The sequence below is a fragment of the Mirounga leonina genome, unplaced genomic scaffold (genome assembly GCF_011800145.1).
Source record: "Mirounga leonina isolate KUSES-001 unplaced genomic scaffold, KU_Mleo_1.0 Mir_115, whole genome shotgun sequence".
NCBI lineage: Eukaryota > Metazoa > Chordata > Mammalia > Carnivora > Phocidae > Mirounga > Mirounga leonina.
Genome location: NW_023270268.1, coordinates 80,496,781 through 80,511,728, shown reverse-complemented (window position 1 = coordinate 80,511,728; position 14,948 = coordinate 80,496,781). Strand labels below are relative to the sequence as shown.

The 14,948-nt window shown below is 35.1% G+C and overlaps 1 protein-coding gene across 1 annotated transcript in view; it reads right to left on the bottom strand.

Annotated features, from left to right (window-relative positions):
* Nucleotides 1-3,375: 3,375 nt before the first annotated feature.
* The window catches only part of OSTN (osteocrin), a 46,322-nt gene continuing 34,749 nt past the window's right edge, over nt 3,376-14,948 (bottom strand). The window contains exons 4-5 of the mRNA XM_034990205.1: nt 7,764-7,860; nt 3,376-3,701 (exon numbers count right to left, since the gene is read on the bottom strand). Coding sequence (XP_034846096.1) covers nt 7,776-7,860 — 85 coding nt within the window. The 3' untranslated portion in view covers nt 3,376-3,701; nt 7,764-7,775. The remainder of the gene's footprint in view (nt 3,702-7,763; nt 7,861-14,948) is intronic.

Genomic DNA, 14,948 nt, shown 5'->3' with positions numbered 1-14,948 from the left:
ATAAATTATATTGTCTCAATTTATGGAAAAAATATGCATCATTGTCCTTTCTCTTTCTTATGATTGTGCTGGCTACTATCTCTTTTCTGTTCATTTGGACAACTGTCACTGAAATTGCTACAACCAAATGGATACATTACTAGAGAGCAGGAATGTATGGTTTATTGGACTATAGGAGAAAGTAATGCTAGATGTCTCGGAGATAGATATTAAGAAAACTTTCTTACAAAACAATTTGCCTTTTGGTTTCTTAATTCTCATCTCTGCCTTCTCCACAGCATCATGAACTATTTGAGATTCAGCATGTCTGTAAGAGATTACACTCATTGTGCTAAAAAATAAAGAAAACAAAACAAAAACTCATTGGCTTTCTCTTGATTCTTTTTTTTTTTTCTTTTTCTTTTTCACATCTGTACATCAAAATGCTCTTGCCTACAACTGAACAAGCTTATTTAATCAACTCAAGGCTGGGAGTTCAACTTCAATTTTGTCTGTCACTTGTGCTGGCCCAGAAACATTGTCAAAGTAACTTTAAAGAGTATTAAGGACTAGAATAGATGGTCAGATGAGCCTACACACAGTTCCTTATTTCACAATATGGGGGAAAGGCAGCTTATCTACGTAATATAATTTTGTGGTGCTTAAAGAGAAAACTATCTCATAAGGGAGTATGAATAATATTGTTTAAGTTAAAAAAACATAAAACAAACCAAGTTGAGTAATATATCTATAGTGCTATTTATATACTTGTTAGGAGCCATTCAAATGTACATAAGTATTAGTTGTTAAATAATGCCTAATTATTCCCACATATTTACAGTAGTTGTAAACACAAACATAATATCGTTATAAAAAAAAGACAACTCCTGTGCTCATCATCTCATGTTTATTAACTTTGGAATAGTTAAACAATATGCAGGCATTTTGAACCTTCAGGGCTAAGGTCATTCAAAAAAGCTTTTGCTACTTCTTTTTAGAAGAATCCATTAAATTATCTTTTAATAATTTGCTTTAAGAAATTTAATTCCCTAAAGCTATCTGTAGATTAAAGGTAGAATTTGCTAGACTTTTTGTAGAGTGAGAAAATTTTAAAATGTTGTAATCAGGAATGAACATCCCTCATGAAAAAATTGGTTATGTAATTGATTCCAGAACACGGAAATCCATATTTACAATTTGCTCTGTGAAGCTTCCCAAATGAATGAGATGACTCATCATGTTCTTAACAGAAATTATGTTTTAATTTCCTGCTGTGTTAAAAGAATGCCCTATTTCAAACTAGTGTACTGCTGACTTATTTTCTACTTTGTATAAAGTAGTGGCAGAAATGAAAATATGAAATAAAAGAGTTTTAAGTGGAGGAAACATTTTTCTCTTTTTGTTCATTGAAGTCTTGGGCATATATTATGAGATAAATGCATTATACATTAGAATAGAGTATAAATCCATATATTGTGACCTTTGACTTTAATTAAACTGAATGCCATAAGCATAACTTTGCATTAAAAAATAAAGATGCTAGGAAATCAATTTGTTTAATTTGACTTTAAACCTGCACCATGAGAAAATTTTAGGCTAAAGTAGCTTACAAATATCCAGATGGAGAAAAAGGGAAGAAAGAACTTCTAAAGAATAGAACACATTCCTATAATTCAACAGAAGGTTGGGGGAAAGTGGCAAGAGACAGTCTAACTTCTTTAAAAATTCCTTCAAATAGTGAGTCCTACAGGATATCTGCCTCTGTACCACTGCTAACTTTCTTATGCAAGTTTATGAAAAACAGAATTGGTTAGCTCTCTCAAAATTCAGTTCTCTTTGCTATAGCAGAAGTTCTCTTTGCTATAGCAAAATTTAGCCTGCTTTTGGAAATACTGTGTCTGAAGTTTGTTCTCTGGATACAAAAAGAACACTAGAAAAAAGATACACAGCTACTCACTACTGCTTGAAGATTGTAGCTCTTTTAAGCATAAAGAAACAGTGGCATTTATTCTGCCCATTGTATACTTAAGGTTTAAGTTGTGAATAATGACAAATCGGTTGTCCTTTTGCCTGGCATGGGCTATCAAATGGCCTTGTAGTGGCCAAGTTGACAGTGTTGTATCAATTAACAGAATCATTCATTTATTTTTTTTTCCTAAACTTAAATTTGAAGATTTTCAGCAGTTGGAAAAATTTCCCCAAAACTAAGAATTTATATACAAAGCCACTCTGTATTCTAAGTATACATGTTCATTGAAACATGTTCATATACATGTTTCTTTGAGTTCATTTTATTCTTTGAATCATACATTTACTCATTTTTTAGTTAAAAATAACAACTATCCATTTTTCTCCCCTTGTGATATGAATATACCTTCTCATAATATTCTTCCTTTTTTATGCTAAAATAAACATCTGTCCTACTGACCAAACGTTTTTCCTCCAATGTATCAGGTCTGTTGACAGTGATTAGTAGGGTTTAAAGAAGTGTTTTCCAGAGGCTTTATGAACTTTTGCAAACTTGTGCTAAATGTCTGGTTCAAGAAATGTTATCTTTGTGTTTTGAAAGCATACCCAATGCATAATGGGCTTTTGTACCTAAGTTGCAGTAACATCACAGCTATTGTTGAGAACTGAACTTTCCAGAACATGACACTTTATGCTTTGGTAGATCAATTAAAAATAATTTGAATCATTTTAAAGAAATCATTCTTAAACATATTATATTTTTCATCGCCTTATTAAATACAGTATATGAAACCAATCAAACAGTTTCTTAGGTGTGTCAGTAACATCAAGATGATGGGCTTATTGTACTGTGCTAAAAAGTACCGTGCTAAAATTATGTGTATTTAATGAGCCCCAGACTGCTCCAGTGGTTTACTACTTAGTGAGTCTTTGCCTTTCCCCCTAATTTCATCTGTTACTCCTATGTGGTTGTTCTCATAATTAGCCACTGCTGCTCTTAATTAACTATCAGTTGTAATTTAGAGAAAAGAAAAGTTATTAGGGGACATGAGATCTCCAAACTTGACAAATGAGTGATATCCTTTATTTCCTAGTTTTGTCAATATGCTCTGACCTACAAGTATTTTCTCAGTTCTTTGGAAGAATAAAATTGATGGGTTCATTACTGCTGTTTTTTTCCTTGCTTATAAATCTTTCTTCTTTTATTTCTGGAACTGGGGCTATGTTTTATTTGGTTGAGCCTCACTGAAATGTGACTATGTTAAAAGAAGCCTAATTTCATAATTATTACCCAAGAGGCTCACAAAGGATATAAGAGAAGTCAAATATTTAAAAGAACATATACAGCATTGTCTTTCCTTGTTCCTCAATAATGAGCAAATAGATTGTACCTAAGTTGTACAGAAAAAAAAATCAATCTTCAGTTATTATTCATAAATGTAAATGGTAAGTGCATATAGAAAGCATTTCATTGTATAGTGTGTTTTGATTGTTTCTTAGAAAAGCAAGGTTTGGAGCTAGGTAACCAATCCTGGTAACTAAAATATATATTGAAAAAAACATCCATGCATTGAAATGGTCTGCATAATTTAATTGAAGTTATAACAGTACTGTGATGTGATGGACTGCAGTTCAAACTGTGGAAAGGATTTGCAGAAGGTCAGTTCCTTAAATGTTTAATCATTAATGAATGTAAAGAACTTCACTGGAGCATCTTCCATGTTTCTGTGACATTTCACCGGAGGAAGCTGTGTCTGTAAAAAGGAAAGTTGAAATTGTTAAAGCTACCGAGAGCTCCATAGATAAGGGGAATACCATCAACTTCAATTGAGAAGACCTAAAACTCTACATCATGTTTCATTATAGCTTTTTTCCCTGGGACATATTCTGATTGCAAAGACGATAATTCAAAATGATAATTTTCAGATCAAAACACAATAAAAAGGACATCTTCAATGTATAAGCCAGTGATTATGCTCAAGCCACAGTTCCTTTCTTTGGGTACCTGCTGTATTCTACTTCTTTTCAGTTTTCAAAGACATTGCCATGATATACAAAAAAAAATAAAGAAAATCTAACTATTAACTTTCTGTTTATTGCTATGATAACACATTGATACTTATTATATACTTTGCTCTACTTAAAGGGACCAATCACAATACTGGCATTTAAATATGATTTTTCTGCTCTTTGAGAGTTCTGTTAATATATTTGAGTGATAGTGCATCAATATTGGTCTAAAATTTTAAAAAAATTGTTGGGGCGCCTGGGTGGCTCAGTCATTGAGCGTCTGCCTTCGGCTCAGGTCATGATCCCAGGGTCCTGGGATCGAGTCCCATGTCAGGCTCCCTGCTCAGTGGGAAGCCTGCTTCTCCCTCTCCCACTCCACCTGCTTGTGTTCCCTCTCTCGCTGTCTCTCTCTCTCGGTCAAATAAATAAATAAAATCTTTAAAAAAATTGTCAGTATAATAAACAACATGTGCCTTACATTATTAAAAGTCTTAGTGCATGTGGCAGCAAGGGGTAGCATAATTAGTAGTCCTATTTCTACCCAATTTCATCAGGAAGACATCCTGGTTTTAATGGCAGAGACCTAGAACTTTCTAATTCCACTTAGAGAAGCTGTGAAACCTCAGACAAAATCCCTCTCTGAATTGGAGTTGCTTAGAGATGACGCCTATAAAAAAACTCAAAATTGTGGTCCAATATGTTAGTGATTTGAGGAAGACATTGTTGCAAATACCAGGTTATCTTCCTTTCCAAAACACATACTGAGAAGAGGTTAACATTTGTTCTGGAAATTAGGTAACATACAGCAGCTATATCTAGATCTAAACTCAAACCATGCAAAACTTCCACGATTAGAACTAGTTTCATTTTTAGTGTGAAGACTTATAGTGAAACCCAGAAGGTGAAAACCCACAAATAAACCTTCTTTAAAAGAGTATACACTAACTCCCACAGAAGTGGAACAAAGATTTTCACAAAGTCTAACATATTGCCTCTGTTAGTTTTAGAAATGTGTAAGCCGAGAAGTTGGCATCCAGCAATGACAACTTAACCTCCTGAAGATGTTATAGGTCATGAAGAGAACGTTGGCCTAGACATCCAGAGACCTGGGCTCTGGCTCTTGCTCTGAGTGCCTGTAAAATTTTGAGCAAATCAATTTCCTCTCACAGACTCAGTGTCCTCATTTGTAAAAAACAAAACAAAACAAAAGGGTTGGATTAAATCAGACTATGTTCTTGAATCACTTAGTGACTTAATCCAAAAAATAAGAAACAGTATACTGGAAAATGATTTTGAAAAGTTAAATGGAAATTAGACATATATTTTTTATGTTTTTTTATTATTCATAAACTATAAAACATAAAACTTCACATGATGAAGTAAAAAAGCATCTGAAAAATCTTGGTCACAGTGGCAGGAAATAATGAATAGAAACCTAATGGTTGACCGGAGCACCTGCAATGATTGACAAAAGGGAAAGAGAAAATACATGATGTTAAGTTTTATTCTAAACCTATTCTTTTGTGATATTACTATCTTGAAACTTTAATAATAAGGACAGTGGTTGTCATCATACTCACCATAGCCTACTAAATCAAGGACATAATATATGAATTTGGATTTCACCCATAGTGATTCAGGAAACATATTAATCCAAATACCTTTCCATAGTTTAGTGGCTATCTGGAGTTTAGATGGTCTAAAACTTCATGTGAAAATTTATATGAAAATGAGTTTCCTGCATGATTTTTTTTAAGTCATAACCTGTTTTGGTTTAATTCAGAAATACTAGAATGGGTGATAATCCAGGGCGTCCAAGGTAATAGAGTACATGTGGAAACTAATCAAACTTGATTGTTTTAATCTCAGTGTCAGAATGTTCTCAACACATCAAGAAACTGGAGGATTGTGATCCTGATTTCAAGGAGTTCCTCAGTTTTTAATAGCAATTAGTTAGATCCTACTCAAAGAAAATGTGGTGATTTTTAACAATTCTGAAGAATGACCATACTTGGTATATCTCTAGACATAAAGTTCAATCCACATTTTGAAGATGGTACTGCTCCAATGCACTGTTCTTCACAGTACTCATTACGTCCTCTTATATTTGTGGACATTCAGTAACCTCAGAACTTCATCGATCAAAGCTCCATAAAAGAAAAAAAAAATTTCTTTTAACTAAGTCATTCTGAGAATAAGAAAGTTGAGGTAAAATATTCACTTCTCATTGTGGTTTAGGGCATTTGATGAAGAGAACAAACTGGCATGATTTAAATTGAGAGGTTCAGGGTTAATGTGATGCTTTAGGGGACTCTGCATCATTGGTCTAAGGATCATACTGAGAGAAATAAAAAGCATGAAAGTCATGCTTGAAATTGTCAAAACAGTTCCAGTTTGTCTCATCTGGGACGGAGGATGAATCCTCTGTAAGTTTTCCTGAGAAAAAATATAGTGCCTAGATTTTATGTTTAACATTTCATGTTTAAAATATATAATATATATGGCTAAATATACTTTTGAAAATATAAGCTCAGAATTTAAACTTTGTGGATTTAAATGCTACTTATATCACTAGCTCAATGCCATATAATATACAATATTGTATAATAATAATGATAATAATAATAATAATAAAATAATTGAGCACTTACATGTCAGGCACTATTCTAAATGTTTAATGTGTATCAATTCCTTTAGTCTTCTGGACAATGTAATGTGGTTGACCTTTATTAGAATCCTCATTTTACGGAGGGGGATTTCAGAACTTAATCAAGGTCCCACCGCTAACAGATAGAGGAACTGGGATTTGACCCACAAAGCGGGCCTCTCCAGGGTGCCACTTTTTTTTTTTTTTTAAGATTTTATTTATTTATTTGAGAGAGAGAGGGCACATGAGAGGGGGGAGGGTCAGAGGCAGAAGCAGACTCCCTGCCGAGCAGGGAGCCCGATGCGGGACTCGATCCCGGGACTCCAGGATCATGACCTGAGCCGAAGGCAGTCGCTTAACCAACTGAGCCACCCAGGCGCCCCAGGGTGCCACTTTTACCTCTTACACTGTACTACTTCTCAAGATACTGGAGACAGTAATAGGACCCACTTTATGGAACAGGATGATTAAACGAAGCAGTATGTGCACAACACTAAGTATAGGGCCCAGCACAGAGTAAATTTTCAGAACTGTAATCTAAGATCACTTGCATGTCTTGTGTGCCCAATATACACCTAATTTAATTCTCAAAATACTACTATGTTACTATCTAAATGTACAAGATGTACAGAAATAAGATATGGAAACAGGATAATGAACGAAGGAGTGACAGAGCTAGGATTTGGATTAGGTGTTCTGATTCCATGGGCTAATATTCTTTATGCTACACCATTCTCTCTCTTATGTTCCGTGTTATCATAAATCTGGGAATGTAGTTATTGGTAACAAAATGCTGTATGTCACCGAAATGTGTCTTCTTCATAATAGAGGGATTACTACACAGTTCTGTATAGTATGAAGGTGATTTATTACATCAGTTAGTATTGAACCATTGTTCACATATTAATATTCAATAATTATATAAGAATCTGTGAGAATAACTGAATCTATTTTATGGCGAAGTAGATCTAGGACATTCCTTTGCTTCTTTAATGTCATTTAAGCTACTTAGCCTCAATATACTAATTTAGTAGAGAAGAATTGAAGCAGTGAGTTTATAAGCTAGGAAAGTAAAAGGGAAATTTATAAATCAAGATGGATCAATGAGCCCACTGTGAGATGTTAATCAGAAGCCTGCATATACTCAAATTGTACTCACAGTTGGAATCAATTAGCCTCTGGAATTAGAGAGACGGTTTCCACCAATCCGATCCACCGGGGTACCAAATCGCCTTTTTGGATGATCTACTACTTTCCTGAAACAAACCAAGGTGAATATTTTTAAGCTAAAGTCTAAGTTATCAATTAATGACTTTTGCTCTTTTATTTCTTGCAGATCTGGGGGCTTTCTCTGGGAGTTGGAATACACACGATAGTTACCATTCATCAGCACCCACCACGTGCCAGACACTATCTCTTATTCTTTTAACATCTGTCAAAATGAGTATAACTACCTCTACTTTATATCTGAGGAATCTGAAGCTTTGAGAAATTAAATTACTTATCCAGAATCAAACAGTGCTGATGAAAAGCCAGGTCTTATCAGCATACCAATCTGCTGTTTAGTTTGGGTAAGTCCCTTTCTCTCTTCAAATGTTGGTGTATTCCTCTGTTAATGAAAGACACACTAGGTCAGTGGTTTTCCCCAGTCTCTGACTCAGAATGGTTCTTCCAGGGAAGAATTGTTCTGGGGGAGGAAAATGTGCTGATGCCAACACTGAATGTGGAATAAGTGTGCTTCTCATGTCTTCACTCGGATTTTATCCAGAGAAGCTTTGTACACAATGGTCTATGTCTGTTATATATTCTCTGTGCCAAATGTTATTTGGAAAAAATAAGCTTCGTTATTAAAATGAAGTTTAAAAAATCCAACAAGAGAACTTCCAGCTTGTATGTTTTGTAAATTCTCTCTTGAGAAAGAAGCATTTTAATTTGCTTTGTTATTGCCAACCCTTAGTTCTACCAAGTCAAAATCCTAATAGGGGAGGTCCCAGAACTCTCAGAACATAACTTTCACTGGCCTTGGAGCTCTGAGAAGTTTTGAGTCTTCTTAATGGAGATAGAGACAACTGAATCAGTTTTCAGCAGCTTAAAGAATTGAAAAGATTTGTTTCAGAGTATTTTGAATAGTTTCTGTTCTAACTACTTGCATTAGATTGTCAATATACACTATACAATTTAAGCACTAAAAATGAATGAAAACTTCAGTATGATTTTTTTCTTGTTCTCATTTATTATGTAACTTTTATATAAGGATGTTTTTGTGGCTGTCTTGGGATTGATAAGTCAAACATAGCCTTTGCTTTCAAAAACCTACAATTAAGTACTCTCAGATGAGTAATGATTTAATGTCAATAAGTGGAGGAAAAAAATCTCTCATTTTTATTGACACCAAGTTTTTACCTTAACTATCAGGTCTAATCAGTGTTCCTCATATCACTATTAGGTAAATAATTGATCTAAAAGCTCTGAGAAGTATAGAGAATAATGAAAAATGGGGTATTTTTATTACTGTGTCTTGCACATAGAACATTCCATAAACACTGCTTGATTGTAATCAAAACAATAAGTTTGATGGTAATTAATATTTATTTAATGCTTTATATATGCCACGCACTGTGCTTAGTACTATGTAGACAGAGATGATAAAAATAGGTATGAACCTGATTTGGAGCTTATCCCCAAATGATATTGTAGGAACAGGGAACAGGGCCATGTTATGTTATTTGTTTGTTTGTTTTTACCTAATTCATCCTTCTTTTCTGTTGATTCAGAAGGTTGGCCCTTAGTTTTGCTAGTCAATGCAGATTGCATCATATATATGATCTTAAAAGGATGTCTGCTAGACAACAGTTTGATCAGTGGGGGAAAATGCAGGAAAAAAATATTTAGTGCTTATCCTTAACCTAGCCATATCTCTGCCTCTACTCTTCAAATTTCTGAAAAACATACCCTTTTAAGTGAAGTCTATCGTTTGTACTTTTGGATTTTTTTTTGGTACTACATTGACTGCATATTTTTCAACCTGATAATCAAAGGAGAAACATGCTATCTGTAATATTAGCATAAAATTAATGATGAAGAGTTGTAGGAAGTATGCATATCAGTTGTGCTTAGGTATTCTGATGTAATTATAAATAATTATTGTTGGAAAAAAGAAAAAAATACCTCTTATATTTTTTATTTTATTTGCATAATTTATAGACTTTTATTTTAAGCAATTGTTTTCCTTGTAGTAAGAATAAGGTCTCCTCAAGGATGTCCACACCATAATCCACAGAACCCATAAGTAAGTCACCTTACCTAGCAAAAGAGACTTTGCAGATAGGATTAAAAACGACCTTGAGATGAGAAGATTATCCTGGATTACCTGGGTAGGCCAAATCTTGTCTAGTCTCTGAAAAAGTGGAAGATGACTGAAAAAGAGTGGGTTGGTCAGAGAGCTGCACTCTGAGAAGGACTTAACCCACCATCACTGGCCTTGAGGAAGGAGGAAGGGATCAAGAAGCAAGGAACAATAGGGGTGCTTGGGTGACTCAGTCAGCCTGGGTGGCTCAGCCTTGGGCCTCTGACTCTCGATTTCTGCTCATGTCATGATCTCAGGGTCCCCATGTCTGCTCTGCGCTCAGTGTGGAGTTGCTTGAGGATTCTCTCTCTCTCCCTTTCCCTCGGCCCCTTCCCCTCTGCTCATGCACACACTCTCTCTCAAATAAATAAATCTTAAAAAAAAAAAAAAGAATGCTGTGACTTCTAGAAGTTCTCAAAAGAAAATAAGAACATCAGTCCTACAACCAAAATGGACTGAATTCTGCCAACAACCTGAATGAGCAGGAAATGAATTCTCCTCTAGAGCCTCCAAGGAGTGCAGCCCACTGACCTCTTTACTTCTTCCATAGCCAGCTGGCAGATCAGGCAAAAGAGAGCGCAGAGCAGCCAGCAGGGAGAATTTTAGAGGCTATACAGTGGCTAACAGTCAATTATATGGCTGCACCTAATTGGAAAGGAGGCTGAGAAAAGTTGTGTAGATTGGCATATGGTGACTGCTGAGGTTATAATGGACTTCTGACCTACAGAATTGTAAGATAATAAATTTGTGTTGTTGTAAGTCCAAAAGTTCAGGTAAGTTACTACCATAGCAATAAAATATGAATATATTTGTGTGATTTAGAGCTTATGCCTGAGGGTAATGTTGTTGATATATATTTAAAAAAATCAGACTGCTATGATCTTTTATTCCTTGAACCTTTCAATTCCTTTACTGACTACCTCCATCAGAACTCCAGGAAAGGGGTAAGATAGAAGCCACCTCAGGGTGGAGGAGAGTGCTCAGGAGAAGTTCCAGACATGTAGGAAGAGAAAGTGAAAAACCAACCCCTTCTGGTGTTTAAAGGACTAGTGAGAAGGGGAAGGAAATGGCAGCTGGGAAGAAGAGTGGTGTCACACATGTGAACTGACCTCTCAAAGCACCTGTGGAACGGATGATGGCAGCAAAAGTAACACTTCTGCTTTCTTAAAGGAAAATATGATGGTCTCATGCATCTTTATAAATTAGAGCAGAACATTTACTGGTTAAGAGTACTAATGCAAACTAACGATGTACTATATCTTGGCTAATTGAATTTAAATTAAAAAAAGAGTACTAATTCATTTTTTCAAAAATAAAGGTAAAATAAATGAAAATAGCATTTTTTCTTTCTTTTCTACTGTTGATCTTTTTTGCTCAAGCAAATAAGAGGCAGCTGTAGTGGTGGAAAGCAAAATAAATTCTTTTTTCCTTCCTTCTTCCCTTGTTCCATGTTCTTTCCTTCCATTCTTTCCCCAAGATTTGATTAGGAACCAGGATATGAAAGACTTAGATTCTATTTGATTCTTCTACTTATCCATAGTGTAAGCATTTGTAGGACTGTTGTCATTCTGAGCTTCTCTTTCTTTTTTGTTTTAAAGATTTTTTTTTTTATTTATTTATTCATGAGAGACAGAGAGAGAGAAGCAGAGGGAGAAGCAGGCTCCCAAGGAGCAGGGAGCCCGATGCGGGACTCGATCCCAGGACCCTGGGATCATGACCCGAGCCGAAGGCAGACGCTTAACCGTCTGAGCCACCCAGGCGCCCCTCTTTCTTTTTTGATAAGATTTATGTAATACCTGTTCTACCTTTCAGACCAGTTTGTTTATTTAACACTTACTTCTTAAGTAAATTTGATTGCTTTATGCACAATCATTGTTAGTTTTTCTCTGCACTGGGGATACAGTGATGAATGAGACATGCATTGCCTGAGAAAAGCTAATGAGGTAACACACCTGAAATCATTTTACACGTTTTAACTGATTCTACTATTATTCCCTATCAGTCCTGTCCATTGGCTTTCAAACTATTTGTAGTTTACTATTTCTACAAATAAAAGCTTTATAAAAGAGATCAATATCTAAAATGTTAAGTGAAGAACTGTCCCTGTAAAGAAGTGCCCGCTCTTCTCCATATATGGTGGTCCCTGAAAGAGCTTCCAGAAACAGCTAAGGGTGCTTAGAGCAGAGTTTGAAAACAACGGATCAAGTGGATATGAATGTTTTTGCTCTAGCCATAGATCCATAATTACTTTGATTCATTTTCTAAAACTTGGGATTGGTTTCAAGTGCTCACATGTATCTTGAAATCAAATAAGAAAAATAAATAAAGCACGAATACAAAATTAAAACAATTATTCCCATAAAGCAATTAAACAAAAAAATGACCATAGCTCAGTAAGTTAATTTCTATAGTCTCCATCCATTTAGAAGTAAAATGGCAAACTAGTATTTATCTTAAGATTTTTGCTGAAATGAAATATATATCGCAGTACCACACTTGTAACACATACTCTTATAGGAATAAACATTGTGTAAAACATAAATGTTAAGACAGTGAAATATTCTTAAGACCAAAGGGGGAAACTGTACTTTCTGACTATCTAGTCCCTCTTGTGACCAAATAATGGTCTGACATGGCTTTTATTATATATCCATGTTACCTTTTCCATTTTAAAAGATTCTGAAATAGTTTAAGGATACAAAATATCTGTCAAACTAATAAAGAGAATGGATTGATTATTTTAAATACAACTTTAAACTTTACACTAAAATATACTTCTTGTGTTGAATAGGATTTCTTAAACATTTATATTCTTTGATAATCCAGTTTCTGAAAAAATTTTTACATTCTAAAACACACAGTTAGAAAATGTGTATTTAAATGCTTTATTGAAAACCACTTGTTCTCTCCATTATGGTTTGGTGAGCCTGGGTGGCTCACTCGGTTAAGCGTCTGCCCTCGGCTCAGGTCATGATCTCAGCGTCCTGGGATCGAGCCCTGCATCGGGCTCCTCCCTTGGCGGGGAGCCTGCTTCTCCCTCTGCCTGCTGCTCTCCCTGCTTGTGCTCTCTCTCTCTCTCTCCCTCCCTCTGTCAAATATATAAATAAATAAAATCTTGAAGAAAAAAAAAGAAAAAAAATCACTTCACACATACAAAATAGCCTATAGATTTATCTATGTTTTTTTTTTTTTTTTTTTTTTTAAGATTTTATTTATTTGACAGAGAGAGGGGGCACCCAGGTAGGCAGAGCGGCAGGCAGACGGAGAAGAAGAAGCAGGCTCCCCACTGAGCAGGGAACCCGATGCGGGGCTCGATCCCAGGACCCTGGGATTATGACCTGAGCCAAAGGCAGACGCTTAATTGACTGAGCCACCCAGGCACCCCTATGTTCAGTTTAAAGAAAAATAACATGAACACTCCTGTTGGCACCAAATGAAGAAATAGAATATTACCAACACCTTGGAATTCCCCAGTTGCTCTTGCTTCCAAATTGCATCCCTTTCATGGCTTGGTCCCAGAAGTAATCTGTAGCCTGAATTTTGGTTTAATTATACCCTTGCTTTTCCTTATAATCTCTATTTATTATTCAAAACTCTCTTGTTTAGTGTAGATGGTTCTAAAATTTTATTTAAAAGAAATCTTGTATGAAGTCTTCTTGACTTCTTTCAGCAAATATTTTGTTTTGAGATTTGTCCATGTTGAGATATACAGCTGCAGTTCTTTATTTTCACTGCTGTGTAATATTTTATTGTATTAACATACAACAGCTTATTCAGACATTCCACCACAGATGGAAATTTGAGTTACTTTCTTTTTTGTCGTTAGTATTTTTCAGATGAAAATTTTCTTATAGATGCCTTTAATGCACGTTTAAGGATTTCTCTCAAGTGTGTTTTTAGAAATACAATTGTCAGCTATGCCTATACTTAATTATATTGCACAGAGCCAGACTGTTCCAAAGTTGTACCGATTTACATATTCAAGAGCAGAGTATGACAGCTCCTATTGTTTCAAATCTAGGCCAGCCTTTGCAATGTGGGATTTTCGTTTTTCTTTCCCTTCCCCTATGTTCATCTGTTTTGTTTCTTAAATTCCACAAATGAGTGAGATCATATGATATTTGTCTTTCTCTGACTTATTTCGCTTGGCATAATACCCTCTAGGTCCATCCACGTTGCTGCAAATGGCAAGATTTCAAGCATTTGTAATTTTATCTCACTGTGCTTTTAACTTGCTTCCTCTGAATAAGTTTCTCCCTTTTTCCTTTGTTTATTGGCTACTTGGATTTCTTCTTTTGGAAGTGTCTGTTCACGTCTGTTGCCTGTTTTCTATTGGTTAGTTTTTCTTTTGTTTTGTTTTGTTCTGTGACGTTTTTTGTTTGTTTGGTTGGTTTTTTTTTGAGAGAGAGAGAGAGGAAGGGAGAGAGATGGTGGGGGAAGGGCAGAAAGAGAGGAAGAGAGAGAATCTTAAGCAGATTCCATGCCCAGCTTGGAGCATGACCCAGGGCTCAATCTCAGGACCCTAAGATCATGACTTGAGCCAAATTCAAGGATGGGACGCTTCACCGAATGAGTCACCCACGTACCCCAGTTAGTTTTCCTTTTAAATATTGATTTGTAGGAGGGTTACAGATACTCAGAATGTTAGATATTGTCAGCTATATGCAAGTATCCTCTCCCATTTGTGGCTACTCTTTACTGTGTCTTTTATGAAAATCTTTAATGTTGTTTTTAAATTTATCAGTATTTTTACTTTTTGTTTATTAATGACTTCTGCTCCAATGTTATGAAGATATTCTCCTATTTCATCCTAAATTCTTTTTGTAGTTTTGCTTTTCACATTTATGTTCTTAATCCTTTTGAAATTATATTTTTATTTATGGAGTGAGACAAAGGTCATTTTTTTTTTATATTCATATTCAATTATTTATAAGTGTTAGATTCAGCTTATTAAGTTTCATGGAAAATCCTTTTGCAATTTTACCTTGAATTGTATTG